The sequence below is a fragment of the Ranitomeya variabilis genome, chromosome 2, assembly GCF_051348905.1.
Source record: "Ranitomeya variabilis isolate aRanVar5 chromosome 2, aRanVar5.hap1, whole genome shotgun sequence".
In the NCBI taxonomy this organism is placed as follows: domain Eukaryota; kingdom Metazoa; phylum Chordata; class Amphibia; order Anura; family Dendrobatidae; genus Ranitomeya; species Ranitomeya variabilis.
In genome coordinates, this window is record NC_135233.1 from 373,215,756 (window position 1) to 373,241,132 (window position 25,377).

Here is a 25,377-nt window from a genome sequence, read left to right on the forward strand (position 1 = left end):
CGCTGCGGCGCCCGACGCTGCGGCGCCGAACGCTAATGTGAACGTAGACTAAATTGTACAATGAATTTCTCTGTAAATCTTTACTCCATTGTTTTCATCATTATAATTTTGTAATAAATATATTTATGGGAATAGTCATTTTTAGACACGCCCACCACATTCCCCTATTGGAATGGATCAATCCCACGAGTCCCAACACTCAGAGCTTACACCTCAAAACTGAACATCCCATTTAACAGAAAATATGAATTATGTGTGTAAATAGTCCTAATTTATCCAATGACTGACCTGTGCCAGGAGAAGTAGAGACTGTTGTGCCTGGAAAATAAAGATAAGAGCGAATTAATGGGGCGTCTGGTTTACAACTCTGTAGGGAATACTGAGATCATAAAGAGGGATCCCCCATTCAGAAACCTCATCTATTAGTCAGAGAATGTAACATAGATAACATATACTGTACGTTGATGAAGTGTATCGATAATTACCAAACATAAAGAATTAATATAATATGGTAAACACAACCACATATACAGTATATGTATAAAGAAATGGCATATTCCTAATTGTTGTGAACTACATTCAGTTTTGGTTGCTTTGTGTCCAGGGAAATAATCCATAGGGCTTCGCTCATGAAAAGCTTTTGCTGCCGGATACCGCCTCGATTCGGCTTAGCTACTTTCTCCAAACCAAAAAACCTGAAGCGATCCATAATACCCTCATGTTTTGTTTTTTTTAAATGTCGAACTGTTCTATAAATCACATGGCTAGTTTCACAGATGATGAAAGATGAAATATTAAAACAACATTGCATTGATAGGAATAGTCATCTTTGGACACCCCCCACCCCGTTTCCCTATTTGAATGGATCGATCACGAGTCCCAACACTCAGACCTCTGTCGTGAGCTGACACCTCAAAAATGAACATCCCATTTAATATAAAATCTGAATTATGTGTGTAGGTAACCCTAATTTATCCAATGACTGACCTGTACCTGGAGAAGTAGAGACTGTTGTGCCTGGAAAATGAAGATAAGAGAGAATTAATGGGGCGTCTGGTTTACAACTCCATAGGGAATACTGAGAACATAAAGAAGGATCCCCAATTCAGAATCCTCATGTATTAGCCAGAGAATATAACAAAGAACGCCTTTCACTCCAGAGGATCGGGCACGTTTGTGCATTACATGGACAGACTACTGATTTCAATAACAATTGTGCAATGCCTTATTTCCCCTGTGGGGGCACTGCAGTTAAATTAGACAATTCAGAGTACAGCTGATCGCCAGAGATCCTTTTTTGAGTTTTTTGTCTACAAATTTGTGATCATTTTTTTATATGAAAAAAATAAGATCGAAAACTTATTTAACAACAGAACCAGAAGTATCCAGATGAATCATAAGCAGAGTTGTAGAAGTACAGAGGTCTTGAAGAATGTAGTAGTATGACTGACCATTACTAGAATTTGATAGTAAGGACTGACCTGTATTAGGAGAAGTAGATACTGTTGTGCCTGGAAAATAAAGATAAGAGAATTAATGGAGTGCCTTTTTCAAATCACAATAGGGAATACTGAGATAATAAAGAGACATCCCCATTCATCCCTAGAAAATACATAGAAGAAAATTAATTGGGTGTATGAAGTATATAAAATCCATTGGAAATCCAGATATTAATAAAGAGTGGTCTCTCATTCGTTATCCTAATTTATTAGTTAGAGCATTCTAGAGGACCAGGCACATCCGTTCATTACAAAGGCAGCCCATTGATTTCAATAAGAGCTGTGTAATGCCTTACTTCTCCTGTGGGGGAGCTGCAGGGAAATCAGTGTAAATTGTAAATGATTAAATGTACACTCCATCATTATAGTTTTGTGATACATGCATTTACGGGGATAGCCATCTTTGGACACCCCCTAGCCTTTTCCTATGAATGGATCGATCACAATGATTCCAACACTCAGACATCTGTCTTGAGCTGATAGTTCCAAACTGTACATTCCCTTTAATAGAAAATTTGAGTGGAATTCGTCCTATGACTTATTTGAGTAAATATGCCTAATTTTTGCAATGACTGACCTGTACCAGGAGAAGTGGAGACTGTTGTGCCTGCAAAATAAAGATTGGAGAGAATTAATGGGGTGTCTGGTTTAAAACTCTAGAATTAAAACTGGGATAGTAAAAAGGGATACCCCCATTCAGAATCCTCATCTATTAGCTGGAGAATGTAATAAAGAGCGCCTTTCACTCTGAAGGACTGGGCATGTTTTACACATACACCCACTGTCCGCACAGGGCCAGGTAGGCAGGGAGTGAGGTGATGTGGCCCCCGCAGTCATTGATGTGGCATCACACGTTCCTGACAGGCTGAGAGGTCCCTTCCATTAGCACCATTGACACAGAGTGCTGCCATCCCGGTAGTACTGCCACCAGTTCTTCATTACATATAAGCCCAGTCCGTTAACGGAATTATATCTGGCCAGAAACCAACCCCGGTAGCATGAAAAGTTAAACTGAGAAATGGATGTATGGATTAGTGGATCGAGATAAAAATGTAATAAAGAGCGCCATTCTCTCTGGAGGACTGAGCATGTTTGTGCGTTACACACACGGCCCACTTTTTAAAATAAGAATTGTGTAATGCCTTATTTCCTCTGCAGGGGCACTGCAGTTCATTTAGACAATTCAGATTACAGCTGATCGCTGAGGATCCTTGTGGATCGATCCCTGTGATCAGTTTATTGTCTGTAAAAAATTTTTATACATAAAAAGATTAAGATAAAGATTTTCTCTAACAACAGAACCAGAAGAATTCAGATTAATTTTATTCAGATTTGTAATAAAAATAGAGGTCTAGAAGAATTTCTTAGTATCACTGACCATTACTAGTAAATGATAGTAAGGACTGACCTGTATTTGGTGAAGTAGAAACTGTTGTGCCTGTAAAATAATTAAAAAGAAAAAAATTAATGGGATATATAAAATTCATAGGAAATCTGGAGATAATAAAGAGCGGTCTCTCATTCAGGATCTTCAGCTATAAGTTAGAACGTTCTAGAGGAACGGGCACATCCGTTCATTACAGAGAAAGCCTATTGATATCAATAATAGCTGTGTAATGCCTCCTTCTCCTATGGGGGCTTTGTGATGATGAGAGAAGAGAGGGGATTCAAATGATCTAAACAGACTGGAATTGTGGGCAACAACTAGCAGAATGGTTTTTAACAGGAAGAAATGCAAAGTCCTATATCTGGACAAAAGCAAAAAGAAAAAAGCATATACAGGATGGGAGGAATAGAACTAAGCAACAGCACATACAATAAAGACTTGTGTATACTAATAGATCACAGGCTGAACATGAGTCAACAGTGTGATGCAGCAACAAAAAAGGCAAAAAATAGCCTTTTGTTATGTTAGAATGGATTGATCACAATGGTCCCAACACTCAGACCTCTGTTGTGAACTGACAGATCAAAACTGGACAGACCCTTTAATAGAAAATTTGAGTGGAATATGTCCAATGACTTATGTGCACAAATAGCCCTTATTTTTGTAATGACTGACCTGTACCAGGAGAAGTAGAGACTGTTGTGCCTGGAAAATAAAGATAGGAGAGAATTAATGGGGCGTCTGGTTTTAAACTTCCTAGGGAATACTAAGATAATAAAGAGACATTACCCATTCATAATTATCATCTATTAGCTGGAGAATGTAATAAAGAGCACCTTTCACTCTGGAGGACCGGGCATGTTTGTGCATTACACACACAGACCACTTATTTAAATATGAATTGTGTAATGCCTTATTTCCCCTGTGGGGGCACTGCAGTTCAATTAGACAATTCAAAATACAGCTGATTGCTGAGGATCCTTGTGATCAGTTTATTGTCTATAATTTTTTTATATAAAAAAACCTTAAGATAAAGATCTTCTCTAACAAGAGAACAAGAAGAATCCAGATGAATCTTATTCATATTGATAGAAAGATAGAAGTCTTGAAGAATCTCTTAGTATCACTGACCATTACTAGAAAATTATAACAAGGACTGACCTGTATTTGGTGAAGTAGAAACTGTTGTGCCTAGAAAATAAAATAAAAGAGAAAATTAATGGGATACATAAAATCTATACAGAGACAGACCTATTTAATATCAATAATAGCTGTGTAATGCCTCTCTTCTCCTATAGGGAGCTTTCTGATGACGAAAGAAGAGAAAGGATTCAAAATAATCTAAACAACCTGGAATTGTGGGCCGCAACTAGCAGAATGGTTTTTAACAGGAAAAAATGCAAAGTCCTACACCTGGGCAAGAAAAATGAAGATATCATATACAGAATGGGAGGAATAGAACTAAGCAACAGCACATACGAAAAAGACTTGAGAATGCTAATAGATCACAGGCTGCACATGAGTCAACAGTGTGATGCAGCAGCAAAAAAAGGGCAAACATAGTTCCAGGATGTATTAACAGAAGCATAGATAAACTGGAGCAAGTTCAGAGAAAAGAGACCTGAATGGTGACTGGTCTGCAAACAATGTCCTATGAGGAACAGTTAGACATTCTGGAAATGTTTAGCTTGCAAAAGAGAAGACTAAAGGCACCGTCACACTCAGCGACGCTGCGGCGATATAGACAACGAGCCGACCTAAACTAGATCGCTGGAGCGTCGCTGTTTAGGTCGCTGTAGAGACGTCAAACACAGCAACTCCAGAACGATGCAGTAGCGATCCAGTGACGTAACGGCGACTCACTTCTCGTTCTCGCTGGTTGTTAGCTCCATTACATACATTGTTAGCGTCGTTGCTTTTGATGTTAAACATGACGATACACGCTGACCTGGCGACGAAATAAAGTTCTGGACTTCTAGCTCCGACCAGCGATGGCACAGCGGGATCCAGATCGCTGCTGCGTGTCAAACACAATGAGATCGCTATCCAGGACGCGGCAACGGATTGTTGTCATTCTCATTGCAAAGTTGCTGAGTGTGACGGTACCTTTAGAGGAGACTTCATAGTTGTCTATAAATATCTGAAGGGCTGTCACAGTATAGAGGGATCAGCTTTATTCTCATTTTCACAATGCAAGACTAGAAGCAATGAGATGAAACTGAAAGGGAGGAAATACAGATTAGATATTAGACAAATCTTTTTGACAGTGGGGGTGATCAATGAGTTGAACAGGCTGCCACGAGAGGTGGTGAGTAGGGTTGAGCGACTTTTGCTTTTTTAGGATCGAGTCGGGTTTCGTGAAACCCGACCGTCTCGAAAGTCGGATCGTGTGAAATCGGCCGATTATTGGGAAAAGTCGGGGGGCCGACCGAAACACGAAACCCAATGCGAGTCAATGGATATATATATATATTTCTCTCTCTCTCTCTCTCTCTCTCCCCTCCGTCCCTGCAAAATTTGTGTTTCACTGTGGGAATCGCTATATCCCAAACGTTAAGATGGCGGTTTTACCCCCTGTGACGCTGCACAAAGCGAGCCGGAACCCATGTCATCACGCTGCACACACTCCTTCATTGGCTGAAAAAATGGCGGGGAAAGCGTCATACGAAACGCGACTTTGGCGCGAAGATCGCCGACCGTGTGGCCGATCCCACGCTGGGGTCGGGTTTCACGAAACCCGACTTTGCCAAAAGTCGGCGACTTTTGAAAATGACCGATACGTTTCGCTCAACCCTAGTGGTGAGGTCTCCTTCAATGGAAGACTTCAAACAGAGGCTGGAAGACTTCTGTCTTAGATGGTTTAGTGACTCCTGCATTGAGCGGGGGGTTGGACACGATTACCTTGGAGGTCCCTTCTAAAGGTACCTTCACACGAAGCGACGCTGCAGCGATAGCGACAACGATGCCGATCGCTGCAGCGTCGCTGTTTGATCGCTGGGGAGCTGTCACACAGACCGCTCTCCAGCGACCAACGATGCCGAGGTCCCCGGGTAACCAGGGTAAACATCGGGTTGCTAAGCGCAGGGCCGCGCTTAGTAACCCGATGTTTACCCTGGTTACCAGCGTAAAAGTAAAAAAACCAAACAGTACATACTCACCTGCGCGTCCCCCAGCGTCTGCTTCCTGACACTGACTGAGCTCCGGCCCTAACAGCACAGCGGTGACGTCACCGCTGTGCTTTCACTTTCACTTTAGGGCCGGCGCTCAGTAAGTGTCAGGAAGCAGACGCTGGGGGACGCGCAGGTGAGTATGTACTGTTTGTTTTTTTACTTTTACGCTGGTAACCAGGGTAAACATCGGGTTACTAAGCGCTGCCCTGCGCTTGGTAACCCGATGTTTACCCTGGTTACCAGTGTAAAACATCGCTGGTATTGTTGCTTTTGCTTTCAAACACAACGATACATGGCGATCGGACGACCAAATAAAGTTCTGGACTTTATTCAGCGACCAGCGACATCACAGCAGGATCCTGATCGCTGCTGCGTGTCAAACTAAACGATATCGCTAGCGAGGACGCTGCAACGTCACGGATCGCTAGCGATATCGTTACAAAGTCGTTTCGTGTGAAGGTACCTTTACTCTAACATTCTATGATCATACATTGTGAGGGGACAGCATGCTGCTTGAGAGGTTGTGTGGGAGCATCCTATTGTGTAATGCCTTATTTCCCCTGTGGGGGCACTGCAGTTGGATTAGACAATTCAGATTACAGCTGATCCCTAGGTTTCCTTGCAGAAGGGATCCCTGTGATCAGATTGTTGTCTAGAAGGTATTTATTTATTTTTAAAAAAAGAGTAAGATAGAAGTGATCTTAAACAACAAAACTGGAGGAATTCAGATTAATCTTTCACATATTTGTAGGGAAATAGAGGTCTGGAATAATATATTAATATCACTAACCATTTTCTAGAAATTAATAGTAAGCACTAACCTGTATTTGGTGAAGTAGAAACTGTTGTGCCTGGAAAACGTATAAAAAGATAAAATTAATGGGGTATATGGAATATATAAAATTCACAGGAAATTAGGAGATAATAAAGAGCCTTCCCTCATTCAAGACCTCCATTAATTAGATAGAGCATTCAAGAAGATTGGGCACATCCATTCGTTACAAAGGCAGCTCATTGTTTTCAGTAAGAGCTGTGTAATGCCTTACTTCTCCTGAGGGGGAGCTGCAGGGAAATCCATGTAAATTGTAAATGAATTTCATAGTAAATCTACACTCTATCATTATAGTTTTGTCATTCATGCTTTTATGGGGATAGCCATCTTTGAGCACTCCCACCCTTTTCCTCTGTTAGAACAGATCGATCACACAGGTACAAACACTCACGCTTCTGCCATAAGCTGACTGTTCACAACTGGACATCCCCTTTTAAGGAAAATTTGAATGGGATATGACTGATTGGCTTAAAGAACCCTAATTTATGTAATGACTGACCTGTACCAGGAGAAGTAGAGACTGTTGTGCCTGGAAAATAATTATAAGGGAGAATTAATGGGGTTTCTGGTTTAAAACTCCATAGGGAATATAGAGATAATAAAGAGGGATCCTGTTGTGAATTTACCTTTTGGCTCCCTCTAGTGGCTACTAGTGATTTGACTCTGGGTATGTCATTCATCCCTTGTATGCTCACCTGGGTCGTTAGGTCAGGGGTGTTGCTATATAAGCTCCCTGGACCTTCAGTTCAATGCCTGGCAACGTTGATATCAGAGCTAATCTGTAGTGCTCTTGTCTACTGATCCTGGTTCCTGCTTGATTAAGCTAAGTCTGCTTTCTTGCTTTTTGCTATTTGTTTTTGTTTGCATTTTTGTCCAGCTTGCATATTATCTGTTTCCTGACCTTGCTGGAAGCTCTAGGGTGGCTGGTGTTCTCCCCCCGGGCCGTTAGACGGTTCGGGGGTTCTTGAATCTCCAGCGTGGATTTTGATAGGGTTTTTGTTGACCATATAAGTTATCTTACTACATTCTGCTATTAGTAAAGTGGGCCTCTCTTTGCTAAAATCTAGTTCATCTCTGTGTTTGTCATTTCCTCTTACCTCACCGTTATTATTTGTGGGGGGCTACTATCCTACTTTTGGGGTCTATTCTCTGGAGGCAAGAGAGGTCTTTGTTTTCCTCTTCTAGGGGTAGTTAGTCCTCCGGCTGGCGCGAGACATCTAGCGACCAACGTAGGCATGTTCCCCGGCTACTGCTAGTGTTGGCGTTAGGAGTAGATATATGGTCAACCCAGTTACCACTGCCCTATGAGCTGGATTTTTGTACGTCGCAGACTTACTTGTTTCTCTGAGACCCTCGCCATTGGGGTCATAACAGTTTGCTAGGCCAGTATTAAATGTTTAATGCATTGCAGAAGCGGGATTATAAGAAAGAAAGTTCTGAGTTTTTTTTTCTCTCTCTCATTTTTTTTTCTTTTCCCCTTTACCTCTGAGTGGCTTGTGTTTGCTGCAGACATGAATGTCCAGACCTTGATTACAAGTGTGGACCAGCTTGCTGCTCGTGTGCAGGGCATACAAGATTATGTTATCAGAAGTCCTATGTCAGAACCTAAGATACCGATTCCTGAACCGTTTTCCGGAGACCGATTTAAATTTAGAAATTTCAGGAATAATTGTAAATTGTTTTTGTCCCTGAAACCCTGTTCATCTGGAGACTCCGCTCAGCAAGTAAAAATTGTTATTTCTTTTTTACGGGGCGACCCTCAGGATTGGGCCTTCTCGCTGGCGCCAGGAGATCCGGCATTGGCTGACATTGATGCGTTTTTTCTGGCGCTCGGTTTGCTTTATGAGGAACCTAATCTTGAGATTCAGGCAGAAAAGGCCTTGCTGGCTATGTCTCAGGGCCAGGACGAGGCTGAAGTGTATTGCCAAAAATTTCGGAAATGGTCCGTGCTGACCCAGTGGAACGAGTGTGCATTGGCTGCTAATTTTAGAAATGGCCTTTCTGAAGCCATTAAGAATGTGATGGTGGGTTTTCCCATTCCCACAGGTCTGAATGATTCTATGGCCCTGGCTATTCAAATTGACCGGCGGTTGCTGTTGTCTGAACAGGCACCTGATTTAATGCAATGTGATAGAATCCTGACTAGAAATGAGCGGAAAATTCATAGACGCCAGAATGGCTTGTGTTACTACTGTGGTGATTCTACACATGTTATCTCAGCATGCTCTAAACGTCTTACTAAGGTTGTTAGTCCGGTCGCCATTGGTAATTTGCAACCTAAATTTATTCTATCTGTAACTTTGATTTGCTCACTGTCATCGTATCCTGTCATGGCGTTTGTGGACTCGGGTGCTGCCCTGAGCCTTATGGATCTGTCATTTGCCAAGCGCTGCGGATTTGTTCTTGAGCCATTGGAAAATCCTATCCCTCTTAGGGGTATTGATTCTACGCCATTGGCAAAAAATAAACCGCAGTTTTGGACACAGGTTACCATGTGCATGACTCCCGAACATCGGGAGGTAATACGTTTTCTTGTTCTGCATAAAATGCATGATTTGGTTGTTTTGGGGTTGCCATGGTTACAGACCCATAATCCAGTCTTGGACTGGAAGGCTATGTCAGTGTCAAGTTGGGGCTGCCATGGAATTCATGGAGATTCCCTGCCCTTGTCTATTGCTTCTTCTACGCCTTCGGAAGTTCCGGCGTATTTGTCTGATTATCAGGATGTCTTCAGCGAGTCTAAGTCCAGTGCATTGCCTCCTCATAGGGAATGTGACTGTGCAATAGATTTGATTCCTGGCAGTAAGTTTCCTAAGGGGAGACTGTTTAATCTATCGGTACCTGAACATACCGCGATGCGTTCATATATCAAGGAGTCTCTTGAGAAGGGGCATATCCGTCCTTCTTCTTCCCCTCTTGGTGCGGGATTCTTTTTTGTGGCCAAAAAGGATGGATCTTTGAGGCCTTGTATTGACTATCGGCTTTTAAATAAGATCACTGTCAAATTTCAGTATCCTTTGCCGCTGTTGTCAGATTTGTTTGCCCGGATTAAAGGTGCCAAGTGGTTCACCAAGATAGACCTTCGTGGTGCGTACAACCTTGTGCGCATTAGGCAGGGCGATGAATGGAAAACCGCATTCAATACGCCCGAAGGTCATTTTGAGTACTTGGTGATGCCATTCGGTCTCTCTAATGCACCTTCAGTTTTTCAGTCCTTCATGCATGACATTTTCCGGAAGTATCTGGATACATTTTTGATTGTTTATCTGGATGATATTCTGTTTTTTTCTGATGATTGGGACTCGCATGTGGAGCAGGTCAGGATGGTTTTTGAGATTCTGCGTGAAAATTCTTTGTTTGTAAAAGGCTCAAAGTGTCTCTTTGGTGTACAGAAGGTTCCCTTTTTGGGGTTCATTTTTTCCCCTTCTGCTGTGGAGATGGATCCAGTCAAGGTCCGAGCTATTCATGATTGGACTCAACCCTCGTCAGTTAAGAGTCTTCAGAAGTTCTTGGGTTTTGCTAACTTCTACCGTCGTTTTATCGCAAATTTCTCTAGTGTTGTTAAACCGCTGACGGATATGACCAAGAAAGGCTCTGATGTAGCTAACTGGGCTCCTGCTGCCGTGGAGGCTTTCCAGGAGTTAAAACGCCGGTTTACTTCGGCGCCTGTTTTGTGCCAGCCTGACATCTCACTTCCTTTTCAGGTTGAGGTGGATGCTTCGGAGATTGGGGCAGGGGCCGTTTTGTCACAGAGAGGCCCTGGTTGTTCTACTATGAGACCTTGTGCCTTTTTCTCTAGGAAGTTTTCGCCGACAGAGCGAAATTATGATGTGGGCAATCGGGAGTTGTTGGCCATGAAGTGGGCATTTGAGGAGTGGCGTCATTGGCTCGAGGGTGCTAAGCATCGTGTGGTGGTCTTGACTGATCACAAAAATCTGATGTATCTCGAGTCTGCTAAACGCCTGAATCCTAGACAGGCCCGCTGGTCATTGTTTTTCTCCCGTTTTGACTTTGTGGTCTCGTATTTGCCAGGGTCTAAGAATGTGAAGGCCGACGCTCTGTCTAGGAGCTTTGTGCCTGATGCTCCTGGAGTCGCTGAACCTGTGGGTATTCTTAAGGAAGGAGTTATCGTGTCTGCTATTTCTCCAGATCTGCGACGTGTGTTGCAGAGATTTCAGGCTGGTAGGCCTGACTTGTCCACCTGACAGATTGTTTGTGCCTGCTAGATGGACCAGCAGAGTCATTTCCGAGGTTCATTCCTCGGTGTTGGCAGGGCACCCGGGAATTTTTGGCACCAGAGATCTGGTGGCCAGGTCCTTTTGGTGGCCTTCCTTGTCAAGGGATGTGCGGTTATTTGTACAGTCCTGTGGTACTTGTGCTCGAGCTAAGCCTTGCTGCTCTCGTGCCAGCGGGTTGCTCTTGCCCTTGCCTGTCCCGAAGAGACCTTGGACACACATCTCTATGGATTTCATTTCTGATCTTCCGGTGTCTCAGGGCATGTCTGTCATCTGGGTGATATGTGATCGTTTCTCCAAGATGGTCCATTTGGTTCCTTTGCCTAAGCTGCCCTCTTCTTCTGATCTGGTTCCTGTGTTCTTCCAGAACGTGGTTCGTTTGCACGGCATTCCTGAGAATATTGTGTCGGACAGAGGATCCCAGTTTGTTTCCAGGTTCTGGCGATCCTTTTGTGGTAGGATGGGCATTGAGTTGTCGTTTTCATCCGCTTTCCATCCCCAGACTAACGGACAAACGGAGTGAACTAATCAGACTCTGGAGGCTTATTTGAGGTGTTTTGTCTCTTCTGATCAGGATGATTGGGTGACTTTCTTGCCGTTGGCTGAATTTGCCCTTAATAATCGGGCTAGTTCCGCCACCTTGGTTTCGCCATTTTTCTGCAACTCTGGTTTCCATCCTCGTTTTTCCTCGGGACATGTGGAGCCTTCTGACTGTCCTGGGGTGGATTCCGTGGTGGATAGGTTGCAGCGGATCTGGGGGCATGTGGTGGACAACTTGAAGTTGTCACAGGAGAAGGCTCAGCGTTTTGCCAACCGCCGCCGCGGTGTGGGTCCCCGACTTCGCGTTGGGGATTTGGTATGGCTGTCTTCTCGATTTGTTCCTATGAAGGTCTCCTCTCCCAAATTTAAGCCTCGCTTCATTGGTCCTTACAAGATATTGGAAATCATTAATCCTGTATCCTTTCGCTTGGACCTTCCGGTGTCGTTTGCCATCCACAACGTATTTCATAGGTCCTTGTTGCGGCGGTACGTTGTGCCTGTGGTTCCTTCTGCTGAGCCTCCTGCTCCGGTGTTGGTTGAGGGCGAGTTGGAGTACGTGGTGGAGAAGATCTTAGATTCTCGTCTCTCCAGGCGGAGGCTTCAGTACCTGGTCAAGTGGAAGGGATATGGTCAGGAGGATAATTCCTGGGTGGTCGCCTCTGATGTGCATGCGGCCGATTTAGTTCGTACCTTTCACGCCGCTCATCCTGATCGCCCTGGTGGTCTTGGTGAGGGTTCGGTGACCCCTCACTAAGGGGGGGGGTACTGTTGTGAATTTACCTTTTGGCTCCCTCTAGTGGCTACTAGTGATTTGACTCTGGGTATGTCATTCATCCCTTGTATGCTCACCTGGGTCGTTAGGTCAGGGGTGTTGCTATATAAGCTCCCTGGACCTTCAGTTCAATGCCTGGCAACGTTGATATCAGAGCTAATCTGTAGTGCTCTTGTCTACTGATCCTGGTTCCTGCTTGATTAAGCTAAGTCTGCTTTCTTGCTTTTTGCTATTTGTTTTTGTTTGCATTTTTGTCCAGCTTGCATATTATCTGTTTCCTGACCTTGCTGGAAGCTCTAGGGTGGCTGGTGTTCTCCCCCCGGGCCGTTAGACGGTTCGGGGGTTCTTGAATCTCCAGCGTGGATTTTGATAGGGTTTTTGTTGACCATATAAGTTATCTTACTACATTCTGCTATTAGTAAAGTGGGCCTCTCTTTGCTAAAATCTAGTTCATCTCTGTGTTTGTCATTTCCTCTTACCTCACCGTTATTATTTGTGGGGGGCTACTATCCTACTTTTGGGGTCTATTCTCTGGAGGCAAGAGAGGTCTTTGTTTTCCTCTTCTAGGGGTAGTTAGTCCTCCGGCTGGCGCGAGACATCTAGCGACCAACGTAGGCATGTTCCCCGGCTACTGCTAGTGTTGGCGTTAGGAGTAGATATATGGTCAACCCAGTTACCACTGCCCTATGAGCTGGATTTTTGTACGTCGCAGACTTACTTGTTTCTCTGAGACCCTCGCCATTGGGGTCATAACAGGATCCCTTATTAAGAATCAGTATTTAACAAAGAGCGCCTTTTACTACGGAGGACCGGGCACGTTTGTGCATTACACAGACAGCCCACTGATTTAAATAAGAATTGTGTAATGCCTTATTTCCCCTGCGGGGGCACTGCAATTTCATAGTTATGTAGTTTTGTAGGTTGAAAAAGCACCTAGGTCCATCAAGTTCAACCTTTCTCCACCAATTTTACATTTTTTGTCACTAAATTATCTATAACCTTCAATATTATGTGTTCTGAAGAAATCATCCGGACCTTTTTCAACAGCTGTTATAGTATCTGCCTTTATTACCTCTTAATTAGACAATTCAGATTACAGCTGATTACAGGGGATCCTTGCGGAGGGTGACTAGTTTATTGTCTAGAAATTTTTTAACAGAACCAGAATAGTAGAAACATGAAAAAGTCTGAAAGGGATAAAAAAAAAATTACTGGCCACTGCTAGATATTGATGTGTAGGACTGACTTGTATTAGGGGAAGTAGAGACTGTTGTGCCTGGAAAATAAATAAAAGGAAAAGCTAATGGGGTATCTGGTTTATAAAAACCTGAGTCAGAAATCTGGAGATAATATTAGTTAGAGCGTTCTAGAGGACCGCGCACATTCGCTCCTTTCAAGGACAGACCACTAATTTCAATCAGATCTGTGTAATGCCTTACTTCTCCTGTGGGGGAGCTGCAGGGAAATACATGTAAATTGTAAATTAATTTCACGATAATCTATACTCTGCTGTTTTAATCATTTTAGTTTTGTGATCAATGCATTTATGGGATAGTCATCTTTGGACTCCCCTTCTCTTTTTCCTCTACTAGAACGGATCAATCACCCAGGTGCCAACACTCAGACCTCTGTTGTGATCTGACAGTTCAAAACTGGGCATCCCCTTTAATAGAAAATATGAATGGAATATGTCCAATGACTAGTGTGTGTAAATTACCCTAAATTATATAATGACTGACCTGTACCAGGAGAAGTAGAGACTGTTGTGCCTTGAAAATAAAGATAAGAGACAATTAATGGGGTGTCTCTTTTAAAACGCCATAGGGAATACTGAGATAGTAAAGAGGGATCCCCCCATTCAGAATCCTCATGTATTAGCCAGAATATGTAAGAAGGAGCGCCTGTTACTCCAGAGGACCGGGCACATTTGTGCATTACACAGACAGCCCTCTGATTTCAATAAGAATTGTGTAATGCCTTTTTTCCCCTGCGGGGGCACTGCAGTTGAATTAGACAATTCAGATTACAGCTGATCGCTGGAGATCCTTTCGGAAGGATAAGTTTATGGTCTAAAAATGTGTGATCAGTTTGTTATTAATATTTTTTTTATACAAAAAATATGATAGGGAACTTCTTTAAGAACAGAACCAGAAGAATCCAGATGAATCGTAAGCAGGTTTGAAGGAAAATATAGGACTTGAAGAATGTAGTGATATCACTGATCATTACTAGATATTGATATGTGGGACTGACCTGTATTAGGGGAAGTAGAGACTGTTGTGCCTGGAAAATAAATAAAATGAGAAAATTAATGGGGTATCTGGTTTATAAAATCCATAGGAAATCTGGAGATAATAAAGAGCGGTGACACATTCAGGACTTAGCAACTTTGAACATTACACAGACATCCGAATGATTTCAATAAGAATGTTGTAATGCTTTATTTAGCCTGCGGGAGCACTGCAGTTAAATTAGACAATTCAGATTACAGATGATCACTGGATCACAGGGATCCGCAAGGATCGACAGTTTATTATCAAGAACTTTTTTTTATGTAAAAAAGATTAAGATGGAGAAGATTTTTAATATCAGAAACAGGAGAATCCACACGAATCTCTTGCAGATTTGTAGTAAAATATAGGTTTGGATAAATTTAGTAGTATCACTGACCATTACTTGAAATTTGTGATATCGACTGACCTGTATTTGGTGACGTAGAAACTGTTGTGCCTGGAAAATAAATAAATTGAGAAATTTAATGGTGTATATAAAATCCACAGGAAATCGGGAGACAATAAAGAGCGGTCTCTCATTCTGGAGCGTCAATTATTACTTATAGCTTTCTAGGGCACCGGGCACATCCGCTCATTACACAGACAGCCCATTAATTTCAATAAGAGCTGTGTAATGCCTTATTTCTCATGTGGGGGCAGTGTGGGGAAATCAGACAATTGCTTCCAGGTCCTCCCAGATTACAGATGATCACTGGATGTCTTAGCAGAAAGGATTCTGGGGTTAGTTTACCATCTGGATACCTTTCTGAAAAAAGGGGTTATCCTGTATGGAGGACATATTTAAAAACACAAGCAGAAGAATCCTAATGAATCTGATACAGATAAGGAGGAAAATATACTTAGTCACTTATGCGTTTCTGTACATCTAGCGTGTAATGCACTGTGGGGTAGTATAATTAATGTTAATATATAAATGTAATGTATAATAAGAATATTGTCTGTTCCCGTATAAGGATAGGGACAATAGGCTTAGTACATTCTATTATAGGACAAAATACAGATAATGTTTGGGACGAGCCCACAGTGGGAGGGGGTAGTGCTAGCGAAAAGGCGGCACTTTCTGGTAGTGACTCAGTTAGTGAAGTTGGAGCCCCATCAGGGCAAGGGGTACTTGGTACCGGGTCCTGCGGTTCACAGGGGGATGTCACGGTTGCTGATCCCGGTCCGTGGCCCTGGGACGTCCGTATAAAAGGGAAAGGTCTTTAAAGGGGTAAAGTTTATGTTTGTGATGCCACCTGTGGTATTCGGTCAAGGTGACCGACGCTGCTTTAAGGGGTCCGCTGGGGTGATATGATGGCAGCTAGATGGTTTACCTTCCCACAGGTGAAGTGTATCCCCAGGGCTTCCCAGTGTGTAGATGATAGAATGGTGTGAGGCGCAGTGAAGAACGAGGACACAAGGTTGCAGTCTCTTTACCTTTACTGAGGACATCAGCATCCACAGTCCAGAGCACTAGATCACAGGGCAGGTAGAGTCCGGCCAGTTTGGAGGCAAGTCCAGAGTCCCCTTGTCCAGGTGGAAATCAATAGCCTTCCCTTGCGCTGTAGTGGTATTGTCCCTTACTGCGTAAGCTTCAAATAAGGGCCTTACAGATGTGGTGTCTCTCTCTGTCCCCCGTAGTTGGATAGGACAAAACCCGTATACCTGGTGGCTTGAGGCTGTTTATAGGGACTCTAGCATGCCCCGGCCTCTGAGGGGTGCCACCGTGCCTCCTGGGTGTAGGTGCAGACAGGTAACATGCAATTAGCTGTCCTGCCGGTCTCTGAAGTAAGGCATAGAGGTCCTTACTACCTCGGTGTTCCGGCTACCGGTGTTCTGCGCCTCAGAAGGAGGCAGCCTGTTCGGGGCTGGTCCCCTTTTGGTATCCTCTCCTTTGCTTTGCTTTCCTTCACGCTTGCTGCAATACAATTCTCCTTTCTGAAATGTCTCTTTCTGGGAGCTGCAGCTCTTAGGGCATGCACAGCTCCAAGGACCCTTTCCTCTTTCCTCTGAAAGAAATTCGCTCCTGTCAGGAACAGCTTCCCTGGAGGACTGACTGTCAGGAACTGACTCACTCTCCCTACAGTCTACCAGTTATCTATATATGGGGAGTCACCTAGTAAATAGGAGCAGAAGCTCCCCCTGGTGGCCTGGAGTGTGATTGTGTTGCATGTTTGTGATACCTGGATGCAGTTATCCTTCCTTGCCTCCAAACGTAGCATCACTCTCCCTGGGAGGAAAGCAAAACCACTGTGACTAGGACTCTGGGGCGCCACAAAGTAAAGTAACAAAGTCAAGTTCAAGTCCAGTGGGCTGCTAGGGCCAGAATGTACCTTTTGCTCAAGGCAGTGGTAGGCTGTACAAGAATCCCATGCAGAGATTCCGACAACATAAGGAGCTCAAGGCCCGACATAAGAGCTAAAGAGCGCATCGTGTCTTCTCGGGCACAGGGGAAGATGGACGTGGAACCATGTGAAGAAAACGTAATGGATCCTGGGTGTACTGCGAAACTGGATGGGAAATACCTGGGGTTGATGGAACCAGGGGGTATAGGGATATTCCAGGAGGAATGGATGGTAGGGCTGAAGATGTGTTGTGTTAAGGAAGGAACAAGAAGTGTTGTGTCCTATCCCACATGTCACAATCTGATGAACTTGAACTATCCAGTAGATTTCTGTTTGTTGAAATGAGCTTGTTGTCCCTTGAGTTCTGTGCTGAGGCTCCTGAAGATGGAGCAGGGACAACATCTGGGTCATGACTACCACTCTCTGTTACACCTGCCAAAGACGTTAATTTGTGTTGTAATGCAGGAAGGGATTAAAGATAGAAGATATAAAAATTCAGATGAATTTCACAGGAAGGAGTATAAATGTGAAAAAAATCTGAAAGGGGCTAAAAAGATTATTGGCCATTACTAGAAATTGATGTGTGAGACTGACCTGTGTTAGGAGAAGTAGAGACTGTTGTGCCTGGAAAATAAGTAAAAGGAAAAAATGAATGGGTTATCGAAATTAATATCTCCGGATTTCCTGTGAATTTTATAAAGTGCAGTCCCTTATTGAGGATCCTCATCTATTAGTTAGAGCATTTTAGAGGATCAGGCACATCTGTTCATTACAAAGACATTCATTTCAATGAGGACTGTGTAATTGTCATGATTCTGGATTCGAGCCCTTGACTCTGTGTTCTGTGGTCGGTATCTGCTGAGCCACAAGAACAACATCTTTTCTTTGGATGTTTTATTCCTGTTATATTTTTCTCCTGTCTGTTTTGGGTGTTTTTGATTTACTCTGTTTATCTGTCCTATCACCTTTTGGGTGCAGCTTTTAATACCTTTCCTTACTGGTGTTTCCTGTTGGTGATAGACTTTGTTGGATTCATTCACCCTGCTGTAGTTTGTGTTGGTTGCACTAGTTGTGTGTGTGATTACATTATTTCTTAGGGAACTCTAGTGATCCTAGGAGGTGCTAAGGACATTCATGGTAAGACGTTGACGAGTGGGGGCACCATTGCGTTATCTTAGGCTGTCAACCTCTGCGGTCAGGTAGGGAAAGACCAGGGTCAGAGAAAGGTTTTTCCTAGTCTGAACAGTCTGTCAGGTTCAGGTATTTGGCTACCTGGTTTGTACGTTACTTGTGTGAAAGTACTTTGTCAGTCATAACAGTAATCCAGATTAATCTGCAGATTTGCAGGAAGATTGAGGTCTGGAAAAAATGTATTTGTATCATTGACCATTACTAGAATATGATAGTTGGGACTGACCTGTACCCGGTCTGGAAAATAAACGAAAGGAGAAAATTAATGGGGCATTTGAATGGATCGATCACACGAGTCCCAACACTCAGACCTCTGTCGTGAGTTGATACTTCAAAAATGAACATCCCATTTAATATAAAATCTGAATTATTTGTATAATAATCCTACTTTATTCAATGACTAACCTGTACCTGGAGAAGCAGAGACTGTTGTGCCTGGAAAATAAACGTAAGATAGAATTAATGGGGTGTCTGGTTTAAAACTCTGTAGGTAATACTGAGATCATAAAGAGGGATCCCCCATTCAGAATTCTCATCTATTAGTCAGAGAATGTAACAAAGAACGCCTTTCACTCTGGAGGACCGGGCACATTTGTGTATTTCATGAACAGTCCACTGATTTAATTAAGAATTGTGTAATGCCTTATTTCCCCTTTGGGGGCACTGCCGTTGAATTGCACAATTCAGATTACAGCTGATCGCTGGAGATCCTCGCGGAAGGAATGAGTTTATTGTCTATAAATTTGTGATCAGTTTATTATTTAGAATCTTTTTTTATATAAAAAAATAAGATAGAGAACTTCTTTAAGAACAGAACCAGAAGAATCCAGATAGATCTTAAGCAGATTTGTAGGAAAATATAGGTCTTGAAAAATCCAGTAGTATCACTGATCATTACTAGAAATTGATAGTAAGGACTGACCTGTATTAGGGGGAGTAGAGACTGTTGTGCCTGGAAAATAAATAAAAGGAGAAAATTAATGGGGTATCTGGTTTATAAAATCCACAGGAAATCTTGAGATAATAAAGAGAGGTTCCTCATTCAGGATCCAAATTTATTAGTTAGAGCATTCTAGAGGACTGGGCACATCTATTCATTACAAAGACAGCCCATTGATTTCTATAAGGACGGCGTAATTCCTTACTTCTCCTGTGGGGGAGCTGCAGGGAAATCAGTGTAAATTGCAAATGAATTTCATAGTAAATCCATTTTTGTTTGTTTTTATCATCGTAGTTTTGTGATATATGCATTTATGGGAAAAGCAATTTTCGACACCCCTTACCAGTATCGATCCCTGTGATCAGTTTATTGTCTATCAATTTTTTTCATATAAAAAAATTAAGATAGAGAAATATGTTTAACAACAGGACCAGAAGAATGCAGATGAATCTTCTGCAGATTTATAGGAATTTTATTTCAGTCACATTAGAAAAATAGAGGTTTGGAAAAATGTTGTAGAATCACTCATTGATCATTACTAGAAATTGATGTTAAGGACTGACCTGTATTTGGTGAAGTAGAAACTGTTGTGCCTAGAAAATAAATGCAAGGAAAAAATTAATGGGGTATATAAAATCTATAGGAAATCCGGAGATGATAAAGTGTGGTCCCTAATTCAGGATCTTCATTTATTAGTTGGAATATTCTAGAAGTCCGCTCATTACAAAAACGGCCCATTGATTTCAATAAAAGCTTTGTAATGCCTTATTTCTCCTGTGGGGGAGCTGTAGGGAAAATCAGACAATTGCTTCCAGGTCATCCCAGATTACAGATGATCACTGCATGTCCTAGCAGAAGGCCTCATATGATCAGTTTACTATATGGATACCTTTCTAAAAAAAATTATTGTCCCATATGGAGAACATCATTAAAGAAATAAGTAGAAGAATTCTGATGAATCTGACACAACAAAATGCTCTCGAGCCTGCTCCATACTTGCAGACCCCTGGACAAGACGTTAATTCACATTCTAATGAAAAATGGGGTGAAAGATATGAGCAGAAGAAACCAGATGAGTTGAAAATTGGGCATAATTTCACACAAAATCCAAAAAATGGGCTGGCCAAAATTGTTGGCACCCTCAACTTAATAATTGGTTGCGCACCATTTAGAATAAATAACTGCAATTGATCGCTTCCTTTAACCATCAACAAGCTTCTTACACCTCTCAACTGGAATTTTGGATGACTCTTCTTTTGCAATCTGTTCCAGATATATCATATTTAAAGGCATCTTGTTCCAACAGCAATTATAAGAACTGTCCAACGGTGTTTAATGGGATTTAGATCTGGACTCATTGCAGCCACTTCAGAACTCTCCAGTGCTTTGTTTCCATCCATTTCTAGGTGCTTCTTGATGTATGTTTAGGGTCATTGTCTCGCTGGAAGATCCATGACCTAGGACCCCAAAACAGCTCTCTGATACTGGGCACTATATTGCGACCCAAAATCCTTTGCTAATTTTCAGATTTAATGATGCCTTGCACACAGTCAAAGGAACTCAGTGCCAAAGGCGTCAAAACAACCCCAAAACTATTTTGAACCTCCACCATATTTCACTTTGGGTACTGTGTTCTTTTTGAGTAGCCTCATTCCCTTTTGGTAAACAGTAAAATGATGTGCTTTGCCAAAAAGCTCTATCTTGGACTCATCAGGCCACAAGATGCTTTCTCAGAAACATTTTGACTGACTCACATACATTTTGGCAAACTAGAGTCTAGCTTTGCTATGTCTCTGTGTCAGCACTGGGGTCCTCCTGGGTCTTCTGCATAGCGTCTCCTTTAATTCAAATGTAGACGGATAGTTCGTGCTGACACTGATGCACCCTGAGCCTGCAAGACAGCTTGAAAGTCTCTGGAATTTGATTGAGGCTGCTTATCCACCATCCATACTACCCTGTGCTGCAACCTTCCAACAATTTTTCTCTACCATCCATGTCCAAAGAGATTAGCTACAGTGCCATGGGTTGTAAGGTTCTTGATGTTGCACACCATGGACAAAGGAATATCAAGATCTTTGGAGATGGACTTGCAACCTTGAGATTATTGATATTGTTCAACAATTTTGGTTCTCAAGTCCTCAGACAGTTCTCTTCTCCATGCTTAGGGTGGCACAGAATGATAACATGCAAAGATTGAGTCAGCTTCACCCCTTTTTATCTGGTTTCAGGTGTGATTGTTATATTGCCCACACTTGTTACTTGCTACAGGTGAGTTTGAACAAGCATTACATGCTTTGACAAATTTGTGTACCCAAAATTTCCGAAAGGTGCCAATAATTTTGCCAGGCTCATTTTGGGGGTTTTGTGTGAAATTATATCCAATTTGCCTTTTTTTCATCTGTTTTTTTCATGTTGTTCCAGTAAACAAAAAGGAAATAAACGTGTTTACAAAACATGTGTGATTGCATTAATTTTGTGGGATAAGTAGTTAATTTTCTGAAACACTTTCAAGGGTGCCAACACTTTCGGCCATGTCTGCATATTCCATGTGTTGGAATCAGAGTTGTATATACCATTCACTCAGTGTAAGCTCCCCAATCACTCGTCAGTCAATTGCGTAATTGTCCTGACGATTGGTGGCAGCAGAGTTTCCTCTGAGAATGAGCCTCCCAGAGATTAGTAGAAACAGGAAAAAAAGTGTGAAAGCAGTCAAAAAGATTACTGACCATTACTGTAAGTTGATGAGAAGGACTGACCTGTGTTAGGGGATGTAGAAACTGTTGTGCATGGACAATGAATAAAAAAAGAAAATAAATGGGGTATCTGGTCTATGAAATCCACAGGAAATCCTAATAAAGAGCCGTCCCACATCATGGGGCACGTCTCTTCATTACAAAGAACTCATTGATTTCAATAATGACTGTGTAATCAGATTCTGTGTAATCAGATCTGTGGAGATTGGAATTAAGGTCTGGAAAAAAGTAATAGAATCATTGACCATCACTGGAAAATGATAGTAAGGACTGACCTGTACCCGGGGAAGTAGAGACTGTTGTGCCTGGAAAATAAAGATGCGAGAGAATTAATGGGGTGTCTGGTTTAAAAACACAATAGGGAACACTGAGCTAGAAAACTAGGATCCACTATTGAGAATCATCATCTATTAGCCATAGTATGTAACAAAGAGCGCCTTTCACACTGGAGGACCAGGCACGTTTGTGCATTACACAGCCCATTGATTTCAATAAGAATTGTGTAATGCCTTATTTTTCCTGTGGGGGCACTGCAGTTAAATTAGACAATTCATATTAAAGTTGATTCCTGGGGATTCTTGTTATCAATTTATTGTCTAGAATTTTTTTAATAGAAAAAAAATATTAAAAGAGAAAAGCATCTATAACGACAGAAGAAGAAGAATCCATATGAGTCTTATTTAGATTTTCAGGAAAATTGAGGTCTGGAAGAATTTAGTAGCGTCACTAGCGAGTATGACAAGAATATGATAGTTGGAACTGACCTGTACCCGGGGAAGTAGAGACTGTTGTGCCTGGAAAATAAGGAATAGAGAGAATTAATGAGGTGTCTGGTTTATAAAATTCACAGAAAATCTGGAGATAATAAAGAGCGGTCCCTCATTCAGGATCCTCATTTATTAGACCATTTTAGAGAACCGGGCACATCCATCATTACAAGGACAGCCCATTAATTCCAATAACGACTGTGTAATGCCTTACTTCTCCTGTGGGGGAGCTGCAGGGAAATCCATGTAAATTGTAAATGAATTTCATGACAAATCTATACTCCATTGTTTTAATCATTATAGTTTTGTGATCAATGTATTTATGGGATAGTCATTTTTGGACTCTACCTCCTCTTTATCCACTATTAGAACGGATCAATCACCCATGTGGCAACACTCAGACCTCTGTCGTGAGATGACAGTTCAAAACTGCTTTAATAGAAAATATGAGTGGAATATTTCCAATTACTTATGTGTGTAAATAACCCTAAATTATCTAATGACTGACCTGTACCAGGAGAAGTAGAGACTGTTGTGCCTGGAAAATAAAGATGAGAGAATTAATGGGATGTCCGATTTGCAGCTCCATACGGAATACTGAGATAATAAAGAAGGATCCCCCAAACAGAATTCTTATCTTTTAACTAGAATTTGTAACAAAGAGTATCCTCAACTGTGGAGGACCAGATAGCGAATTATTATTTTTTTTTAAAAATGGTGTAATGCCTTATTTACCCTGTGGGGGCACTGCAGTTGAATTAGATAATTTAGATTACAGGTGATCACTGGATCACAGGAATCCGCACATCCACTCATTACACAGACAGCCTATTAATTTCAATAACAGCTGTGTAATGCCTTATTTTGCCTGTGGGAGAAGTGTGGGGAGAACAGACACGTTCTTCCAGAGCCCTTCCTGATTACAGATGATCACTGGATGTCCTAGTAAAAAGGCTTCCTGTGGTCAGTAAACTGTCTGGACTGAGTCCAATGATTTCTGCGTGTAATAAACCTGAATTATCTAATGACTGACCTGTACCTGGAGAAGTGGAGACTGTTGTGCCTGGAAAATAAAGATTAGAGAGAATGAATGGGGCGTCTGGTTTAAAACTCTATAGGGGATACTCAGATAATAAAGAGGGATCCCCCATTGTGAACTTTTATCTTCTCGCTAGAGCATGGAACAAGGAATAACTTTCACTCTGGAGCAGCGGGCACATTTGTGCATTGCATAGACCGCACATTGATTTTAATAACAATTACGTAATGCCTTATTTCCCCTGCGGGGGCACTGTAGTTGAATTAGACAATTCAGATTACAGCTGATCATATGGGATCCTTGTGGAAGGGATCCCTACAATCAGTTTACTGCCAATACATTTTTGAATCTTATTAAGAATAGTAGGAGAAAAGAGGTCTGTAAGAATGTAGTAAAATCATTGACCATTACTAGAAATTGATGGTAGAAACTGACCTGTATTTGGTGATGTAGAAACTGTTGTGCCTGGAAAATAAATAAAAGGAGAAAATTAATGAGGTTTAAAATCCACATGACATCTGGAGATAATAAAGAAAGGTCCCTCATTCAGGATCCTCAGGTATTAGAGCTTTCTAAAGGACTGGACACATTTGTACATTACAAAGACATTTGTGCGAGACCTGTCAGAGGGTAGGGAAGGTGGGGCCGCGCCCCAAAGCCATACTGGTAACTCTTCCCATTATTGAAGAGCCTTTCAGGCAGGTGATTGTGGATCTGGCTGGATCACTGTCCATTCCCAGCAGCTTTGGGAAATGCGTCGTACTGACGGTAGTAGACTATGTCACCCGGTACCCGAAAGCGATAGCCTTGTCTTCCATTGAGGCTGACAAGGTGGCCACTGCCTTATTGGAGATTTTCTACCTAGTGAGTTTTCCCCAGGAAATGCTCATAGACGGATGGACCCAGTTTATGCCTCAGCTGATGGAGTCCCTCTGTAAGCAGATACAGGTGCATCATCTGGTGACCAGCCCGTACCACTCACAGACTAACGGCCTGTGCGAAAAGTTCAATGGCTCTCTGAAGCAGATGTTAAAGATGTTGGTTGTAGTACATCCCACACCTGCTATTTACCTATTGGGAGGTTCCACAGGCCTCAACGGGGTTCTCCCCCTTTGAGTTCCTGTATGGGCAACATGTATGGTGTGAAAGAGGCCTGGAAAGGAGACTTAACCACCCCTGGAGTGTCAGTTATCGATAATGTCATGTGCTTCCGGGACAAGATGCAGGCCTTGAAGCAGTTAGTGCACAATAATATGGCGTAAGTCCGGGCTGACTAGAAGCGATGGTACAACCAGAATGCTGGTGAGAGGACCTATCAGGTGGGTCAAAAGGTGTGGGTACTGGTCCCTGTACCCCAGGACAAGCTTCAGGTGGCCTGGGAAGTCCCGTACCTTGTGCACTAGCGGCTCAACGCCGGAACGTACCTGGTCACCCTGGACCACGTACAACATAAATTCCTGCATCTCAGCAGTAAGAGAACGGTGGAGAGCACGTGATCACCCCTCAATTTGTCACCTCAATTTGGCGGGATATTAAAATGAGTTGTTACCGGTCAGATGGGCAGCATATCCTCGTAATTTCTCCACCCCGACCGTCCCTTTTTTCCGCAATAGTTTAGTGCATAAGAGTATGCG

General features: G+C 42.4%; 1 protein-coding gene and 2 long non-coding RNA genes across 3 annotated transcripts in view; all 3 read right to left on the bottom strand.

Moving 5' to 3' along the window:
- Positions 1–986: 986 nt before the first annotated feature.
- Positions 987–3,594, bottom strand: LOC143806071 (uncharacterized). Its single transcript, XR_013221380.1, has 5 exons — positions 3,562–3,594; positions 2,908–2,937; positions 2,077–2,106; positions 1,482–1,511; positions 987–1,017 (listed from the first exon to the last, which is right to left on the bottom strand). It is a non-coding gene; the product is annotated as an uncharacterized LOC143806071 (long non-coding RNA).
- Positions 3,595–4,030: 436 nt separating this feature from the next.
- LOC143808947 (uncharacterized) overlaps positions 4,031–25,377 on the bottom strand; it is a 38,320-nt gene continuing 16,973 nt past the window's right edge. The window contains exons 5-15 of the mRNA XM_077292123.1: positions 24,179–24,208; positions 23,744–23,767; positions 23,213–23,242; positions 22,702–22,731; positions 22,213–22,242; positions 17,648–17,677; positions 15,136–15,165; positions 14,689–14,718; positions 14,175–14,204; positions 6,878–6,907; positions 4,031–4,077 (exon numbers count right to left, since the gene is read on the bottom strand). Of these exons, the coding sequence (XP_077148238.1) occupies positions 4,031–4,077; positions 6,878–6,907; positions 14,175–14,204; positions 14,689–14,718; positions 15,136–15,165; positions 17,648–17,677; positions 22,213–22,242; positions 22,702–22,731; positions 23,213–23,242; positions 23,744–23,767; positions 24,179–24,208 (341 nt within the window). The remainder of the gene's footprint in view (positions 4,078–6,877; positions 6,908–14,174; positions 14,205–14,688; positions 14,719–15,135; positions 15,166–17,647; positions 17,678–22,212; positions 22,243–22,701; positions 22,732–23,212; positions 23,243–23,743; positions 23,768–24,178; positions 24,209–25,377) is intronic.
- Positions 18,649–21,976, bottom strand: LOC143806072 (uncharacterized). The gene is made up of 4 exons (XR_013221381.1): positions 21,941–21,976; positions 19,748–19,777; positions 19,167–19,196; positions 18,649–18,679 (listed from the first exon to the last, which is right to left on the bottom strand). It is a non-coding gene; the product is annotated as an uncharacterized LOC143806072 (long non-coding RNA).